The sequence below is a fragment of the Pseudophryne corroboree genome, chromosome 4 (assembly GCF_028390025.1).
Source record: "Pseudophryne corroboree isolate aPseCor3 chromosome 4, aPseCor3.hap2, whole genome shotgun sequence".
NCBI classification, from domain to species: Eukaryota; Metazoa; Chordata; class Amphibia; order Anura; family Myobatrachidae; genus Pseudophryne; species Pseudophryne corroboree.
In genome coordinates this window covers 512,198,234-512,215,265 of record NC_086447.1, presented here as the reverse complement: position 1 = coordinate 512,215,265, position 17,032 = coordinate 512,198,234, and the positions used below count along the sequence as shown (strand labels likewise).

Below are 17,032 nucleotides of genomic sequence, written 5' to 3'. Positions count from 1 at the left end.
CACATTGATTTTCAATGGTGCATTTCAAAACAGCATTCAATTAAAATAACCATAAATGTATCATGGACATATCATCTGTCTGTCATCTCTGCTATGGTGGTGTATGTCCTAATTATAGTTACTACCTTTTTCCTAGAAACAATCCCATCTTCCCTGTGCAGTGCCTGCGTGTTAGAACCAGAGCTCTATAGATAACTCAAGATACCTTTTAAGTTTCAGGATAGCATAGACAAGATAAGAGAGAAGGTACAACTGCATATTATATTTATTAGTAATACAACACACCGATATCGACAGCATGCAGGCAAATGCGGGGTGTATCAATATATCGTGCCGACTTGGGATATATTGTGCAGTGTGTATGGCCGGCCTGAAATACCGTTATATTGGTTGCACCTATGCTGGGTACTCACATTGTGTAGTGTGTGCCCAGCCTTAGACACTGATTGGTTGGTAATTTATCTCTCCACAATCTTTGATACATCTCCCCATCAGTGGTATCAAAGCATTGTAGTGATGAGAGCCAGTATCACCACTTACTCATTTTGTTTTATGTATAATTTACATAGATCATATGTGTGTATGTTTCCTACCTGTAATTAATTTTCTATGTTGTCTATGTCTTATTTTTTTTTATTTTTTTTTTTGGTTTGGTGATTTCTGAATGTTTCCCTTTATTCTTGTGATCTTCTTTTCATAGCGGCACTCTCTGGGTGAAGCATTACATAAATCCATCAGTAATGTAAGTCAGCTGCACATACTGCAGCAGTGGCATAGAGGCATGTCTGCATTATCATTTGCACTGCAGCTCGTCTACCGATTGCTTGCCGCTGTTCACTATTTTGCTACATGTTTACTTGCTAAATGCACAGCACTAGCTTTAATCTGTATCCATTGAATTTTTTAAAATGGGTCTCCCTGAAAGTGGCTCAGCAGCAGAGGAATGTATTGATTGTACACAGCATACATCAGGCATTAGGTTCCCATTTTCCTGCTTTGGCAGTTGTAAATTCAGCATTTGCTTTGTGATGTTACAGAAGGCTGGCTAGATGTTCCCACAGCCTGCTGGAAAGCATGATTTGAATGGCACTTTAATGAGTTCTGTTATTACCGGATCAATAAACTGTAAGCATATATTGAATATACCAATAATGACATAAGCAAGTATTCTATAGGATAAAATACATAATGCAAACATCATTCTATTGTAGACAGGCAGAATACCCTTTGAAGCATGACAAATTTACTAGCGTTCATCAAGTTCATGTTTCTGCTGTGTAAATGTCATGTGACAGGAGTAGTTATGTAATATTGTGGGGAATAAGAAATGATGTGGGGCAGGAGAGTGACAGCTACACAAAGGAATATGAGAAAACATATTATATTAAATTAAGGATGGTCTTTCTGATATTACTAAATACTTGAAAAGAAATAACTGAATCAGTCAAAGCTTCTCTGAGAATAACATGTATAACGATGGATAGTGCTAGGTATAGAGGTGTTCAGCAATTACTATACCTGCTTTCTTATTTTATAATATATTCACAAGAGCAAAACTAATGAATGTGACAGAAATGTGCCTGACTAGCAGGACAACCAATTAGGTTACATTTACTGGTCCCTTTTCTCATGAACTGGCTCTGTTTTAATATATCCTAAAATGAGCAGTCTTGTTACGGAGAAAGTTGCAAGCCATCAAACATTTTGGCAGATGAAAAAGAAAATATGCTGTCTAGGGAAAACAGTTACTTTTAATGGGATTTCATTTCCGTGACAAATTTGTTCTGTAGCATTGGCAGCCTGCAGAGAGTAGGCGCTGATAAATCGCCAGACCTCAAATGCTCATTCATACCAGTCACTATATTGCAAGAAATGTTGCCATATATTTTCCACCAGACAGCAGTTCTGTCTCATTAAATGCTACTTTGCAAGAAGAGAAAAAATACAGGCACATAAACTGCAGATTAGTGTTGGAAAAGAAAAGCGAAAACATAATCATGTTGCTATATTATTTGTGATAGTTTTAAAATAAGCCTAAATACTGTGCCACTGTTATCAAAAAGAGTAATTTAAGAATGTCAATGCATGTAGAATGATCTGTTGGTTCTTTTACAGACCATTATTTAATATTAATCTAGAGGCTTATATTACTGATAAAATGCAATTTTATGACCCGTACAGCAATATGTACAAGTTTCTGAGAATTATTGCTCAAAGGTGCACATCTGCACTAAAACCATAGTCAGCAATTAGTGTAGCGTTTCTATTGGATATTAGACAGTGAAAATAAATGTCTGATTAGTTGCTATGATTTTTGTGCAGATCTTCATCTTCCAGCAATGTTGGTAAATAAGCTTTCCTGTAAAACTGTCTTTGGGTATTATACAGTAGTCACTTTTTTGTCATAATGCTGAATTATCCATGTCACTGCTGGTTACTTATAGGACCCTGCACTACTCCTGTGACAAACTGTAAAATAATGTGCAAATGTTAACTTTAAACATAGAGGTGGATATTCAATTGTTTGAAAAGTCAGTTGGGTGTCTTTTTTCCCCTATCTATTAGTCTGACATTTCAAACATTTGAATTCCCCCCACAGTATGCTTCTTTGGCAATTAACTAACTTGAAATGTACTAAACAGAACATGAAGAAAACATTTTCTCATGTAATTCTGTCCCCAATAATTTGACTTCATTATATGGAACAATTATGGTTCCTGGGCATTTATTTGAAGTTTTTTTGTTTTCCTACAGATTTCTGCGCTTTTTAGTGTAAAACAGGATTTTAAGCTTGCGGAATAAAAATAAACCAAAACTGGTTCAGTGCTGAAATGTTAAATTTTAATATCAACACCTAATATAACACAAACCACTGCAAAAATAGCAACGCTGGTACTATTTTTATGGACTTTAATATAGTTAATCTAGTGGTTATTGATAGAAGACAAGCTTAGGAAACAAAAGTGATGGCTCTTTTAAATGGAAATGTACAGCTGCAATCAGGGAATATTTATCTCTATTCTATCATCCCTATTTTTTTTCTCAATTTATTTTGCTGTGCTAGATCTCACTGCTCAAACAGAATCTAGAGCTGCAGCTGTGCCAGTCCCAGGGTGCTTTGCATCAGCTGCAGGCACAGTTTGGTCAGGAGCGACAGCGTCTCACCCGGGAGCTTCAAGAGTTGGAGGAGGAGCATCAGCAGAGACAGAGGTCACTGCAAGAAGCCCACATGATAGCGTTTCAAAGTATGGAGGAGGCAAAGGATCAAAAACAGAAAGCAAGTGCCATATATTACCATTATTTACTTTGTTATATTTATTAACAGTTTATGTTATTATGTTAAACTCCTCTACTTCCACTGTACACTTCAAATAGGTTAATCATTTGTTTTTATTAAATGTTTGGTATTCTAACTGGGAGTCCAGGTTTAGTATTGTGATTACCATTTGCACAAAGAACAAAATTATAGGCAATTAGACCTAAAATTGATTTTATAAGACTATTTAATAATATGTTTGGTAAAAAGTATAATTATTCAGCTTTTAAAATGTCTACAGCCCTCGGTGTGCACATTTATGCTACATCTCATGCATGTAAGGCCGTTATGCCCTCTATATCTAAGCAGTATATAATTATTTAAATAAAAAACCTCATGAAAGCCGTCAGGAACCACAATTGTACAAGGAGATTGTTCTCATGCTGGTAAAGCACTCAGTACTTTAAGGTAATTTATCCAATTTTCTTGTCATCTCTTATTATGTGCAATTTATCTTTTGACTCAAAATGAGCACTGCATGCTGGTAATCTCCTGCTGTATATCTGCTTATTCTGCTGCACAGGACCTGGGAGATCACTTGCATCAGAAATACTCTGAGGAACTCCAGGCTTTAAAGGATGCTCACAAGCAAGTCATGGACATGCTGCGAGTGGAAATGGAGCAGGAGCTTCAGACTCTGCGCTTTGAGCTAGAAGATGAGGGGAAAGCCATGCTTGGTTTGTATTTCTTTTTATGGTTTGTCAAAAGGTTATTTTTATTTTTTTAATTTCCTGTTAATACCACAGCTTGTCATTCATCTTTTATACTGAAATCTTTTATTATTTATACTGTAGTGAGGGACAGTGAAGCATCTACGATTTCAGCAGGCACTGTTGTCTAAGATCTAATCATGAATATATTCTGGATAAATCAGTCTACCACATAGACTTGGAAATGACCTGATCTGTAATGAAAGTTTGATAAAGAAAGGAGACCTAAGATGCTGTCACAGTTTCATGATTGCATAACCCTCCGTATTCACTGTGGCGGATAAAACTGATTTCTGTGGTTAAATGAGTCAGGGTTACATATTTATAAGAGGAGGCATGGCAAGGGCATTTTGGAGGGCATGGCCTAAATACCCTAATTTCCAAACCTCTAATGCTAAGAGGTACATACATCGGGTCGACCTGTTTGGTCAACATGCATTAGGTCGACATGGTCACTAGGTCGGCATGTGCTAGGTCGACATGGAAAAAGGTCGACGTGAGTTTTTTTACTTTTTTTGTAATTTTCTTCGAAAAGTGACGGGGAACCCCAATTAGTGCACCGTGTCCCCTCGCATAGCTTGCTTCGCTTGCCATGCTGCACTCTGCTACCGCTGCGCTCAGTACAGGTTACCGTTCCCAATTGTAGTCCACGTGGATCGTTAAGTATGAAAAAGGTCAAAAAATGAAAAAAATTGTGAAAAACTCATGTCAACCTTTTCCCATGTCGACTTAATGACCATGTCGACCTAGTGATCATGTCGACCAAACATGGTCGACCCAGTGTATGTCGACCTAACTCATTTCGACCTAATGACCGCCATCCGCTGTAATTATAAGGCAAGTTTTCCCATTTTACTCTTCAGTATGACAAGTAAGAGTGATCATTTACGTTGAGCAGCTGTGTATGACAAGGCTTGCTAAAGGCAACAAGAAGTTTGTATTACCATTAACATATTCTTATAATCGCTTACACTGACTCATAACAACCAGAAAATAGGACAAATGCAGGATGACTATGTATGGAATCAGGAACACATATTCCAATTTTGGCAAAAACTCAAATGACATCATAGCAATGCTAGTAAAGGAACCCAACATATGCCAAATCACCTGGGTCCACCGCCCCTACCCCGCCCCATTCCATCCCTTGACCACTCAAACCCCGCTTACTAGTACTTACCCCATTCCACGTGTCTGCAGACCGGTCCTCCATCCTCTAAGGTCTGTCCTTCTTCTGAACTGGGAACCACTGGCTCCTCAGAGGCACACCCTACCTCTCACTGTGCATGTTGGAGATGGGGCAGACTTTAACAAATTATTCTATAGATAAAGTTTTAAACAAAATGCACACTGCCTCATCCCAATAATTTTAGCTTATTTAATGTCATTCATACTCAATATGTAAATATAAAGTATATTTAACCATTAAACCGCACATATGAATAGTCACCTGGGATAATTCACTAATTTGACCACTAAGGCCAAGCATTCCCAACCTCAGTCCTCAAGGCACACTAACAGTCCAGGATTTAGGGATATCCATGCTTGAGCACAGGTGACTTAATTAGTACTTTAGTTATTTTGATTTAACCATCTGTGCTGAAGCCTGGATATCACTAAAAGATGAACTGTTAGTGTGACTTGAGGACCAAGGTTGGGAATGCCTGACATAGGGGTCTATTTACTAAGCCTTGGGTGGAGATAAAGTGCACGGAGCTAAAGTACCAGCCAATCAGCAACTACCTGGTATGTCACAGGCTGCGTTTGAAAATCGACTTGTTGGCTGTTACTTTATCTGCCTGCACTTTATCTCCTTCCAAGGCTTAGACCCATGGCAGTCCTTGAAGGGCCCGGGATTGACAAAACAAATGGGGCCCCTCCACAACCCCCCCCCCCCCCCCCCACCCAAAAAAAAACCAAAACACATTGTGATATTACATATAGGTGGAGTGTTGTGGACCTACAAGAACGATTCACAGAGAGCTGATGTGTAGTTAAAGGCTTGTTTTAAGGAGTCCTCCCTGTGCATCAGCTTGCATCAGCCTGCTGTTATTTCACAGCTTGGTGCAGCACTCCAGGTATTGGTGTAAGGAGCCAGGGGTAGGCCCCCCCTCTCTGTAAGGGCTCGGGACACCAGTCCCCACAGTCCCCCCGTGGTGGCTGCCCTGAATAGACCCCTTAGGGTGTTGCCATATGGGTAGATTTTGTGCAGCATTTTTTAGTCAAATGCTTTTTTTGCTTTGTTTTAAAGCAGCTATTGAAAAGAATGTGTTATACCTGGATGATGTCACACTGAGCAGGTTTCCTGCTCTTATAGCTGATAAAAGGCTTCAAGCAATGCCTAGGGCTAGCTGAGAAACAGCTCAGACAGTGACGTGCTCCATAGAAGTGTGTTATGTTTCTTAGCCCTGTCACACAAGCAATTAAACTAGCTGATCAAAAACCTCCTGTTTGCTATGTAGAACTTCTCAGGCAGTGCTTTTTCTGACAGCGGGGAAATGGTTTCCCCTAGCTACTTTTCTGCTGCATAAAACAATTTTATGTCATGCTACCCTAAATATAAGGTTAGACTGGATGTCTGTTTCTTGCCACCTGCTAGACATGAAGTACTACTGTGATCTTATCTGGATTTTAGTCATTTGTGTATTTTGTGTTATCTAAACGTATGTTGAACGATATAGCTTAGTGTGATTAACGCCAAGCACATATACAGTAATTCCCTTTCTCTATCGTCCTAGTGGATGCTGGGGTTCCTGAAAGGACCATGGGGAATAGCGGCTCCGCAGGAGACAGGGCACAAAAAGTAAAGCTTTACGATCAGGTGGTGTGTACTGGCTCCTCCCCCTATGACCCTCCTCCAAGCCTCAGTTAGATTTTTGTGCCCGGCCGAGAAGGGTGCAATCTAGGTGGCTCTCCTAAAGAGCTGCTTAGAAAAGTTTAGCTTAGGTTTTTTATTTTACAGTGAGTCCTGCTGGCAACAGGATCACTGCAACGAGGGACTTAGGGGAGAAGAAGTGAACTCACCTGCGTGCAGGATGGATTGGCTTCTTGGCTACTGGACATCAGCTCCAGAGGGACGATCACAGGTACAGCCTGGATGGTCACCGGAGCCTTGCCGCCGGCCCCCTTGCAGATGCTGAAGTAAGAAGAGGTCCAGAATCGGCGGCAGAAGACTCCTCAGTCTTCTAAAGGTAGCGCACAGCACTGCAGCTGTGCGCCATTTTCCTCTCAGCACACTTCACACGGCAGTCACTGAGGGTGCAGGGCGCTGGGAGGGGGGCGCCCTGGGAGGCAAATGAAAACCTATTTTGGCTAAAAATACCTCACATATAGCCTCCGGAGGCTATATGGAGATATTTAACCCCTGCCAGAATCCGTTAAGAGCGGGAGACGAGGCCGCCGAAAAAGGGGCGGGGCCTATCTCCTCAGCACACAGCGCCATTTTCCCTCACAGAAAGGCTGGAGGGAAGGCTCCCAGGCTCTCCCCTGCACTGCACTACAGAAACAGGGTTAAAACAGAGAGGGGGGGCACTAATTTGGCGTTAGAAATATATAAAAAAGATGCTATAAGGGAAAACACTTATATAAGGTTGTCCCTATATAATTATAGCGTTTTTGGTGTGTGCTGGCAAACTCTCCCTCTGTCTCTCCAAAGGGCTAGTGGGTCCTGTCCTCTATCAGAGCATTCCCTGTGTGTGTGCTGTGTGTCGGTACGTGTGTGTCGACATGTATGAGGACGATGTTGGTGAGGAGGCGGAGCAATTGCCTGTAATGGTGATGTCACTCTCTAGGGAGTCGACACCGGAATGGATGGCTTATTTAGGGAATTACGTGATAATGTCAACACGTTGCAAGGTCGGTTGACGACATGAGACGGCCGACAAACAATTAGTACCGGTCCAGACGTCTCAAAAACACCGTCAGGGGTTTTAAAACGCCCGTTTACTTTAGTCGGTCGACACAGACACAGACAGGGACACTGAATCCAGTGTCGACGGTGAATAAACAAACGTATTCCTTATTAGGGCCACACGTTAAAGGCAATGAAGGAGGTGTTACATATTTCTGATACTACAAGTACCACAAAAGAGGGTATTATGTGGGATGTGAAAAAACTACCGTAGTTTTTCCTGAATCAGATAAATTAAATAAAGTGTGTGATGATGCGTGGGTTCCCCCCGATAGAAAATTATGGGCGGTATACCCTTTCCCGCCAGAAGTTAGGGCGCGTTGGGAAACACCCCTTAGGGTGGATAAGGCGCTCACACGCTTATCAAAACAAGTGGCGGTACCGTCTATAGATAGGGCCGTCCTCAAGGACCAGCTGACAGGAGGCTGGAAAATATCATAAAAAGTATATACACACATACTGGTGTTATACTGCGACCAGCGATCGCCTCAGCCTGGATGTGCAGAGCTGGGGTGGCTTGGTCGGATTCCCTGACTAAAAATATTGATACCCTTGACAGGGACAGTATTTTATTGACTATAGAGCATTTAAAGGATGCATTTCTATATATGCGAGATGCACAGAGGGATATTTGCACTCTGGCATCAAGAGTAAATGCGATGTCCATATCTGCCAGAAGATGTTATGGACACGACAGTGGTCAGGTGATGCAGATTCCAAACGGCACAAAGGTGTATTGCCGTATAAAGGAAGAGGAGTTATTTGGGGTCGGTCCATCGGACCTGGTGGCCACGGCAACTGCTGGAAAATCCACCGTTTTTACCCTAAGTCACATCTCTGCAGAAAAAGACACCGTCTTTTCAGCCTCAGTCCTTTCGTCCCTATAAGATCATATCTGCCCAGGGATAGAGGAAAGGGAAGAAGACTGCAGCAGGCAGCCCATTCCCAGGAACAGAAGCGTTCCACCGCTTCTGACAAGTTCTCAGCATGGCGCTGAGACTGTACAGGACCCCTGGATCCTACAAGTAGTATCCCAGGGGTACAGATTGGAATGTCGAGACGTTTCCCCTTCGCAGGCTCCTGAAGTCTGCTTTACCAAGGTCTCCCTCCGACAAGGAGGCAGTATGGGAAAAAATTCACAAGCTGTATTCCCAGCAGGTGATAATTAAATTACCCCTCCTACTACAAGAAAAGGGGTATTATTCCACACTATATTGTGGTACTGAAGCCAGAAGGCTAGGTGAGACTTATTCTAAAAAAATTTTTGAACACTTACAAAGGTTCAAATCAAGATGGAGTCACTCAGAGCAGTGATAACGAACCAGGAAGAAGGGGACTATATAGTGTCCCGGGACATCAGGGATGCTTACCTCTATGTCCCAAATTTGCCCTTCTCACTAAGGGTACCTCAGGTTCGTGGTGCAGAACTGTCACTATCAGTTTCAGACGCTGCCGTTTGGATTGTCCACGGCACCCCGGGTCTTTACCAAGGTAATGGCCGAAATGATGATTCTTCTTCGAAGAAAAGGCGTCTTAATTATCCCTTACTTGGACGATCTCCTGATAAGGGCATAGTCCAGGGAACAGTTGGAGGTCGGAGTAGCACTATCTCGGATACTGCTACAACAGCACGGGTGGATTCTAAATATTCCAAAATCGCAGCTGATCCCGACGACACGTCTGCTGTGCCTAGGGATGATTCTGGACACAGTCCAGAAAAAGGTGTTTCTCCCGGAAGAGAAAGCCAGGGAGTTATCCGAGCTAGTCAGGAACCTCCTAAAAACAGTGCATCATTGCACAAGGGTCCTGGTAAAAATGGTGGCTTCCTACGAAGCAATTCCATTCGGCAGATTTCACGCAAGAACTTTTCAGTGGGATCTGCTGGACAAATGGTCCGGATCGCATCTTCAGATGCATCAGCGGATAACCCTATATCCAAGGACAAGGGTGTCTCTCCTGTGGTGGTTATAGAGTGCTCATCTTCTAGAGGGCCGCAGATTCGGCATTCAGGATTGGATGCTGGTGACCACGGAGCCCAGCCCGAGAGGCTGGGGAGCAGTCACACAAGGAAAAAATTTCCAGGGAGTGTGATCAAGTCTGGAGACTTTTCTCCACATAAATATACTGGAGCTAAGGGTAAATTTATAATGCTCTAAGCTTAGCAAGACCTCTGCTTCAAGGTCAGCCGGTATTGATCCAGTGGGAAAAACATCACGGCAGTCGCCCACGTAAACAGACAGGGCGACACAAGAAGCAGGAGGGCAATGGCAAAAACTGCAAGGACTTTTCGCTGGGCGGAAAATCATGTGATAGCACTGTCAGCAGTGTTTCATCCCGGGAATGGAAACTGGGAAGCAGACTTCCTCAGCAGGCACGACCTCCACCCGGGAGAGTGGAAACTTCATCGGGAAGTTTTTTCCACATGATTGTAAACCGTTGGGAAATACCAAAGGTGGACATGATGGCGTCCCGTCTGAACAAAAAACGGGACAGGTATTGCGCCAGGTCAAGAGACCCTCAGGCAATAGCTGTGGACGTTCTGGTAACACCGTGGGTGTACCAGTCGGTGTATGTGTTCCCTCCTCTGCTTCTCATACCTAAGGTGCTGAGAATTATAAGACGTAGAGGAGTAAGAACTATACTCATGGCTCCGGATTGGCCAAGAAGGACTTGGTACCCGGAACTTCAAGAGATGCTTACAGAGGTCTTATGGCCTCTGCCGCTAAGAAGGGACTTGCTTCAGCAAGTACCATATCTGTTCCAAGACTTACCGCAGCTGCGTTTGTCGGCATGGCGGTGGAACGCCGGATCCTAAGGGAAAAAGGCATTCCGGAAGAGGTCATTCCTACCCTGGTCAAAGCCAGAAAGGAGGTGACCGCACAACATTATCACCACATGTGGCGAAAATATGTTGCGTGGTGTGAGGCCAGGAAGGCCCCACAAAGAAATTTCAACTCGGTCGTTTCCTGCATTTCCTGCAAACAGGAGTGTCTATGGGCCTCAAATTGGGGTCCATTAAGGTTCAAATTTCGGCCCTGTCGATTTTCTTCCAGAAAGAATTGGCTTCAGTTCCTGAAGTCCAGAAGTTTGTCAAGGGAGTATTGCATATACAACCCCCTTTTGTGCCTCCAGTGGCACTGTGGGATCTCAACGTAGTTCTGGGATTCCTCAAATCACATTGGTTTAAAACCAGTCAAATCTGTGGATTTGAAGCATCTCACATGAAAAGTGACCATGCTCTTGGCCCTGGCCTGGACCAGGCGAGTGTCAAATTGGTGGTTTTTTCTCAAAAAAGCCCATATCTGTTTGTCCATTCGGACAGGGCAGAGCTGCGGACTCGTCCCCAGTTCTCTCCCTAAGGTGGTGTCAGTGTTTCACCTGAACCAGCTTATTGTGGTGCCTTGCACCTACTAGGGACTTGGAGGACTCCAAGTTGCTAGATGTTGTCAGGGCCCTGAAAATATGTTCCAGGACGGCTGGAGTCAGGAAAACTGACTTGCTGTTATCCTGTATGCACCCAACAAACTGGGTGCTCTTGCTTCTAAGCAGACTATTGCTAGTTGGATGTGTAATACAATTCAGCTTGCACATTCTGTGGCAGGCCTGCCACAGCCAAAATATGTAAATGCCCATTCCACAAGGAAGGTGGGCTCATCTTGGGCGGCTGCCCGAGGGGTCTCGGCTTTACAACTTTGCCGAGCGGTTATTTAGTCAGGGGCAAACACGTTTGTAAAATCCTACAAATTTGATACCCTGGCTAAGGAGGACCTGGAGTTCTCTCATTCGGTGCTGCAGAGTCATCCGCACTCTCCCGCCCGTTTGGGAGCTTTGGTATTATCCCCATGGTCCTTTCAGGAACCCCAGCATCCACTAGGACGATAGAGAAAATAAGAATTTACTTACCGATAATTCTATTTCTCGGAGTCCGTAGTGGATGCTGGGCGCCCATCCCAAGTGCGGATTGTCTGCAATACTTGTACATAGTTACAAAAATCGGGTTATTATTGTTGTGAGCCATCTTTTCAGAGGCTCCGCTGTTATCATACTGTTAACTGGGTTCCGATCACAGGTTGTACAGTGTGATTGGTGTGGCTGGTATGAGTCTTACCCGGGATTCAAAATCCTTCCTTATTGTGTACGCTCGTCCGGGCACAGTACCTAACTGAGGCTTGGAGGAGGGTCATAGGGGGAGGAGCCAGTACACACCACCTGATCATAAAGCTTTACTTTTTGTGCCCTGTCTCCTGCGGAGCCGCTATTCCCCATGGTCCTTTCAGGAACCCCAGCATCCACTACGGACTCCGAGAAATAGAATTATCGGTAAGTAAATTTTTATTTTACACACGCCTATCACCAAAAGTGTTATAAAGAAGAATAACAGAAACTGTAATTCACTGGTACAAACCTGTCTTTCTTAAAAATACAGTAGTTTGACAATGTTGAACTACTGTAATAGAGAGGTATAGAAAATAGATGTGCAGCAAGGGTGCTTTTTTGATATGTAAATAAGATTTTCTATTCTCCATAGCATAGCAATCCAGTGTTATTTGTTTTGTTTGCATTGCAGCATCCTTGCGCTCTGAACTCAATCACCAACATGCTGCGGCAATTGACCAGCTGAGATATCATCATCAGCAGGAAATGGACGCTGCTACAGAAGAACAGGAGAGGCAAAAGGAGGTCAGCAGACGCCAGGTAACAAAGAGTGTTATGACAGGAAGAAATAGTGTATGTATGATATGCTAAATCTACAATTATTATTTACAATGAATAAGTAAATATAATTAGGGATTATATCTCACACATGTTAAACAAATCTTCTTTCCTTCAATGTCATATTAATATCCATATATAATACATCATGAGCACCATCTTTAGTCATACAGAATGTGTACACAGCATGCCTGACATTAAAACCCTGTCATTGCCTAGGTTACAAGTAGCCTATAAGGGTTTGGACACAGGTTCATCAATTGCACCCAAATAGAGAGCTGTAAATATCTAAATTAACACACACACACACACACACACACACACACACACACACACACACACACACACGCACACGCACACATATAAAATTATTATTTTTACATTGTTTTTTCAAATGTAACATCAACAAATGCACTGTACTAGGCAGAGATGTATCAAGCCATCAAAAGAATGCAGTAGTGGACAAGTGGAATGAAAAAGTTGCCTATATCAGCCAATCAGCTTTTACCTATCAGTTTAGAGAATGTACTTGTTAAGTGCTAGCTAGAAGCAGATTAGTTGTTATGGACAACTTTTTCACTCTATAGTAGGCTTGAGACATCATCTTCTAGATGCTGTCCCCGAGCTCCCTGGGTTTTTATCCTCTCCATGTCTTATCCATCTCTTCCCCGTCATCTATTTCCTTTATTAGCACTTGATTTTATTATATAGATCAGTGGTTTCCAAACTCTGTCCTCAAGGACCCCCTACAGTTCATGTTTTCCAGGTCACCCAGCAGGTGCACAGGTGTACTCATTACTCATTGACACATTTTTAAAGATTCACAAATGGAGCTAATTATTTCACATGTGACTCTTTGAGGAGCCCTGTAAAACATGACCTGTTGGGGGTCATTGAGGACTGAGTTTGGGAACCACTGGTATAGATTATGATTAGCATTAACTTTTTTATGTTCATTTTTACTATTGTACTGGTTGGGACATCCTCGCTTTTTCTCCTCTTTCTGTGCGTGGCCTGTGTGTCCTATCTTCCATACAGTTATGCACTTTTGGTTTTGAATCATATTGTGATTTATTTTTGGTTGATTTTCAGGAGTGTCCTTGTTTTTGTCATGAGGTAGTATGTAATGATATATGGGAAATAACAGGTGTTGGAGACTGTAGATGTGTGTTATTCCAGAACTTTCTGGAAGTGACATCAGTAACACTGGTGGGAGGAGACAGAGTTCCAATCTGATTACACCATTTTTAGCACTCTTCAGCTTTATATTTACAGACTAGGGGGCTCATTTATCAACGAGTGCTAAAACTCATTTTGGTTCATAAAACTTGTTGCATATGATAAATGGTGCTCAAGCCAATTCACTCTTATCTGTCGTGTTTGAAAAATGACAGTTGGGAGCTGATTGGTTGGAGCATAATTTATCATACATAACAAGTTTTATCGTACACAGCGAGTTTTATGACTCCTTGATAAATGTACCCCTGGAGTTGTCTGGGTTCTTTCTCTGTTTCTCTCTCTTTGTCTTACGTCCTAGAGGATGCTGGGGACTCCGTAAGGACCATGGGGTATAGACGGGCTCCGCAGGAGACATGGGCACTATAAAGAACTTTTAGTATGGGTGTGCACTGGCACCTCCCTCTATGCACCTCCTCCAGACCTCAGTTAGATCCTGTGCCCAGAGGAGATTGGGTGCACTACAGGGGAGCTCTCCTGAGTTTCTCTGAAAAATAATTTTGTTAGGTTTTTTATTTTCAGGGAGCACTGCTGGCAACAGGCTCCCTGCATCGTGGGACTGAGGAGAGAGAGAAGCAGACCTACTTAAGTGATAGGCTCTGCTTCTTAGGCTACTGGACACCATTAGCTCCAGAGGGAGTCGGAACGCAGGTCTCCCCCCGCCGTTCGTCCCAGAGCCGCGCCGCCGTCCTCCTCACAGAGCCGGAAGATAGAAGCCGGGTGAGTATAAGAAGAAAAGAAGACTTCAAGGCGGCAGAAGACTTCAGATCTTCCCTGAGGTAAACGCGCTGCGGTAACGCTGCGCACCATTGCTCCCACACACAACACACACTGGCACTGGCAGGCACTGTTGGGTGCAGGGCGCAGGAGGGACGCCCTGGGCAGCAATATAAACCTCTAGGCTGGCATTTATATTGATATAGGCTGCGGAGACAGTTAGTGGATAAATCCCCCGCCAGTTTTTATAAAATTGAGCGGGACCGAAGCCCACCGCTGGAGGGGGCGGAGCTTGGTCCCTCAGCACTAACCAGCTCCATTTTCTCCACAGAGCACTGCAGAGACGCTGGCTCCCCGGACTCTCCTCTGCTGAACACGGTGACAGAGGGCAGAAAAAAAGGGGGGGGGGGGGGGGCACTTGTATGGCGCAGTGAGTGTATTGCACGGTTATTATATATAAAAGCGCTATATCTGGGAATTTGTTTCCAGTGTCAGTTGGCGCTGGGTGTGTGCTGGCATACTCTCTCTCTCTGTCTCTCCAAAGGGCCTTGTTGGGGAACTGTCCCCTTATAGATATATCCCTGTGTGTGTGGGGGTGTCGGTACGCGTGTGTCGGCATGTCTGAAGCGGAAGGCTCATCTAAGGAGGAGGTAGACTCATGATTGGATGGACATGTGGAATGTTTTAAATGCAAATGTGACCTTATTACATAAGAGATTGGACAAAGCAGAGTCCAGGGAAAAAGCAGGGAGTCAATCCACAGCTTCGACTGGGTCACCGGGCCCTTCTGGTCTCAGAAACGTCCCCTATCCCAAATAGCAGACACTGATACCGACACGGATTCTGACTCCAGTGTCGACTATGATGAGGCGAGGTTACACCCAAGGGTGGCCAAAAGTATTCATTATATGATTATTGCAATAAAAGATGTTTTGCATATCACTGAGGACCCCTCTGTCCCTGACACGAGGGTGCGCATGTATAAGGAAAAGAGACCTGAGGTTACCTTTCCCCCATCTCATGAGCTGAACGAGTTATTTGAAAAAGCTTGGGAAACTCCAGACAAAAAACTGCAGATTCCCAAGAGGATTCTTATGGCGTACCCTTTCCCTGCACAGGACAGGGTACGGTGGGGAATCTTCGCCCAGGGTGGACAAGGCTTTAACGCGTCTGTCCAAGAAGGTGGCGCTGCCGTCTCCAGACACGGCAGCCCTCAAGGATCCTGCTGATCGCAGACAGGAGACTACCTTAAAATCTATCTGTACGCATACGGGTGCTTTACTCAGACCGGCAATTGCATCGGCGTGGGTATGTAGTGCAGTAGCAGCTTAGACAGATACCTTGTCAGCTGACCTGGATACCTTAGACAGGGATACCATTTTATTGATCTTATGTCACATTAAAGACGCAGTCTTATATATGAGAGACGCTCAGAGAGACGTTGGGCTGCTAGGTTCAAGAGCCAACGCCATGGCGATTTCTGCTAGACGAGCCCTGTGGACCCGACAATGGACGGGTGATGCCGACTCAAAGAAGCATATGGAGGTTTTACCTTACAAAGGTGACGTTTTATTTGGGGATGGTCTCGCGGACCTGGTTTCCACAGCTACCGCGGGTAAATATACTTTTTTGCCTTTTGTTCCCCCACAGCAAAAGAAAACTCCACAATATCAGCTGCAGTCCTTTTGGTCGCATAAGTCCAGAAGAGGTCTGGGCTCCTCCTTCCTCGTCAGAGGTAAGGGTAAAGGAAAGAGAACGCCTGCTTCGGCTAGTTCCCAGGAGCAGAAGTCCTCCACTGAGGGAGTCCGCACCGGTGGGGGCACGTCTTCAACTCTTCAGCCAGGTCTGGGTTCTTTCAGACGTGGATCCTTGGGCGATGGAAATTGTATCCCAAGGCTACAAACTGGAATTCGAAGAGGCGCCCCCTGGCTGATTTTTCAAGTCGGCCTTGCCAGCTTCTCCCCCGGAGAGGGAAGTAGTATTGGCTGCAATTCAAAAGCTGTGTCAACAGCAAGTGATTGTCAAGGTTCCCCTGGTCCAACAGGGGAAAGGGTACTATTCAACCCTGTTCGTGGTCCCGAAGCCGGATGGTTCGGTCAGACCCATTTTGAATCTAAAATCCCTAAACCTGTACTTGAAAAAGTTCAAATTCAAGATGGAATCGCTCCGGGCAGTGATCTCCAGCCTGGAAGGGGGGGATTTTATGGTATCACTGGACTTGAAGGATGCCTACCTTCATGTCCCCATATATCCTCCTCATCAGGAGTACCTGAGATTCGCTGTACAGGACTGTCATTACCAGTTTCAGACGTTGCCGTTTGGGCTTTCCACGGCAACGAGGATTTTCACCAAGGTGATGGCGGAGATGATGGTGCTCCTGCGCAGGCGAGGAGTCACAATTATCCCGTACTTGGATGATCTCCTAATAAA

General features: G+C 44.1%; 1 protein-coding gene across 4 annotated transcripts in view; it reads left to right on the top strand.

Annotated features, from left to right (window-relative positions):
- FAM184A (family with sequence similarity 184 member A) overlaps positions 1-17,032 on the top strand; it is a 500,388-nt gene that overhangs the window by 407,182 nt on the left and 76,174 nt on the right. For all 4 annotated transcript variants that reach the window (XM_063917229.1, XM_063917230.1, XM_063917231.1 and 1 more), the window contains 3 exons: positions 3,065-3,277; positions 3,840-3,993; positions 12,504-12,631. In XM_063917229.1, the coding sequence (XP_063773299.1) occupies positions 3,065-3,277; positions 3,840-3,993; positions 12,504-12,631 (495 nt within the window). The remainder of the gene's footprint in view (positions 1-3,064; positions 3,278-3,839; positions 3,994-12,503; positions 12,632-17,032) is intronic.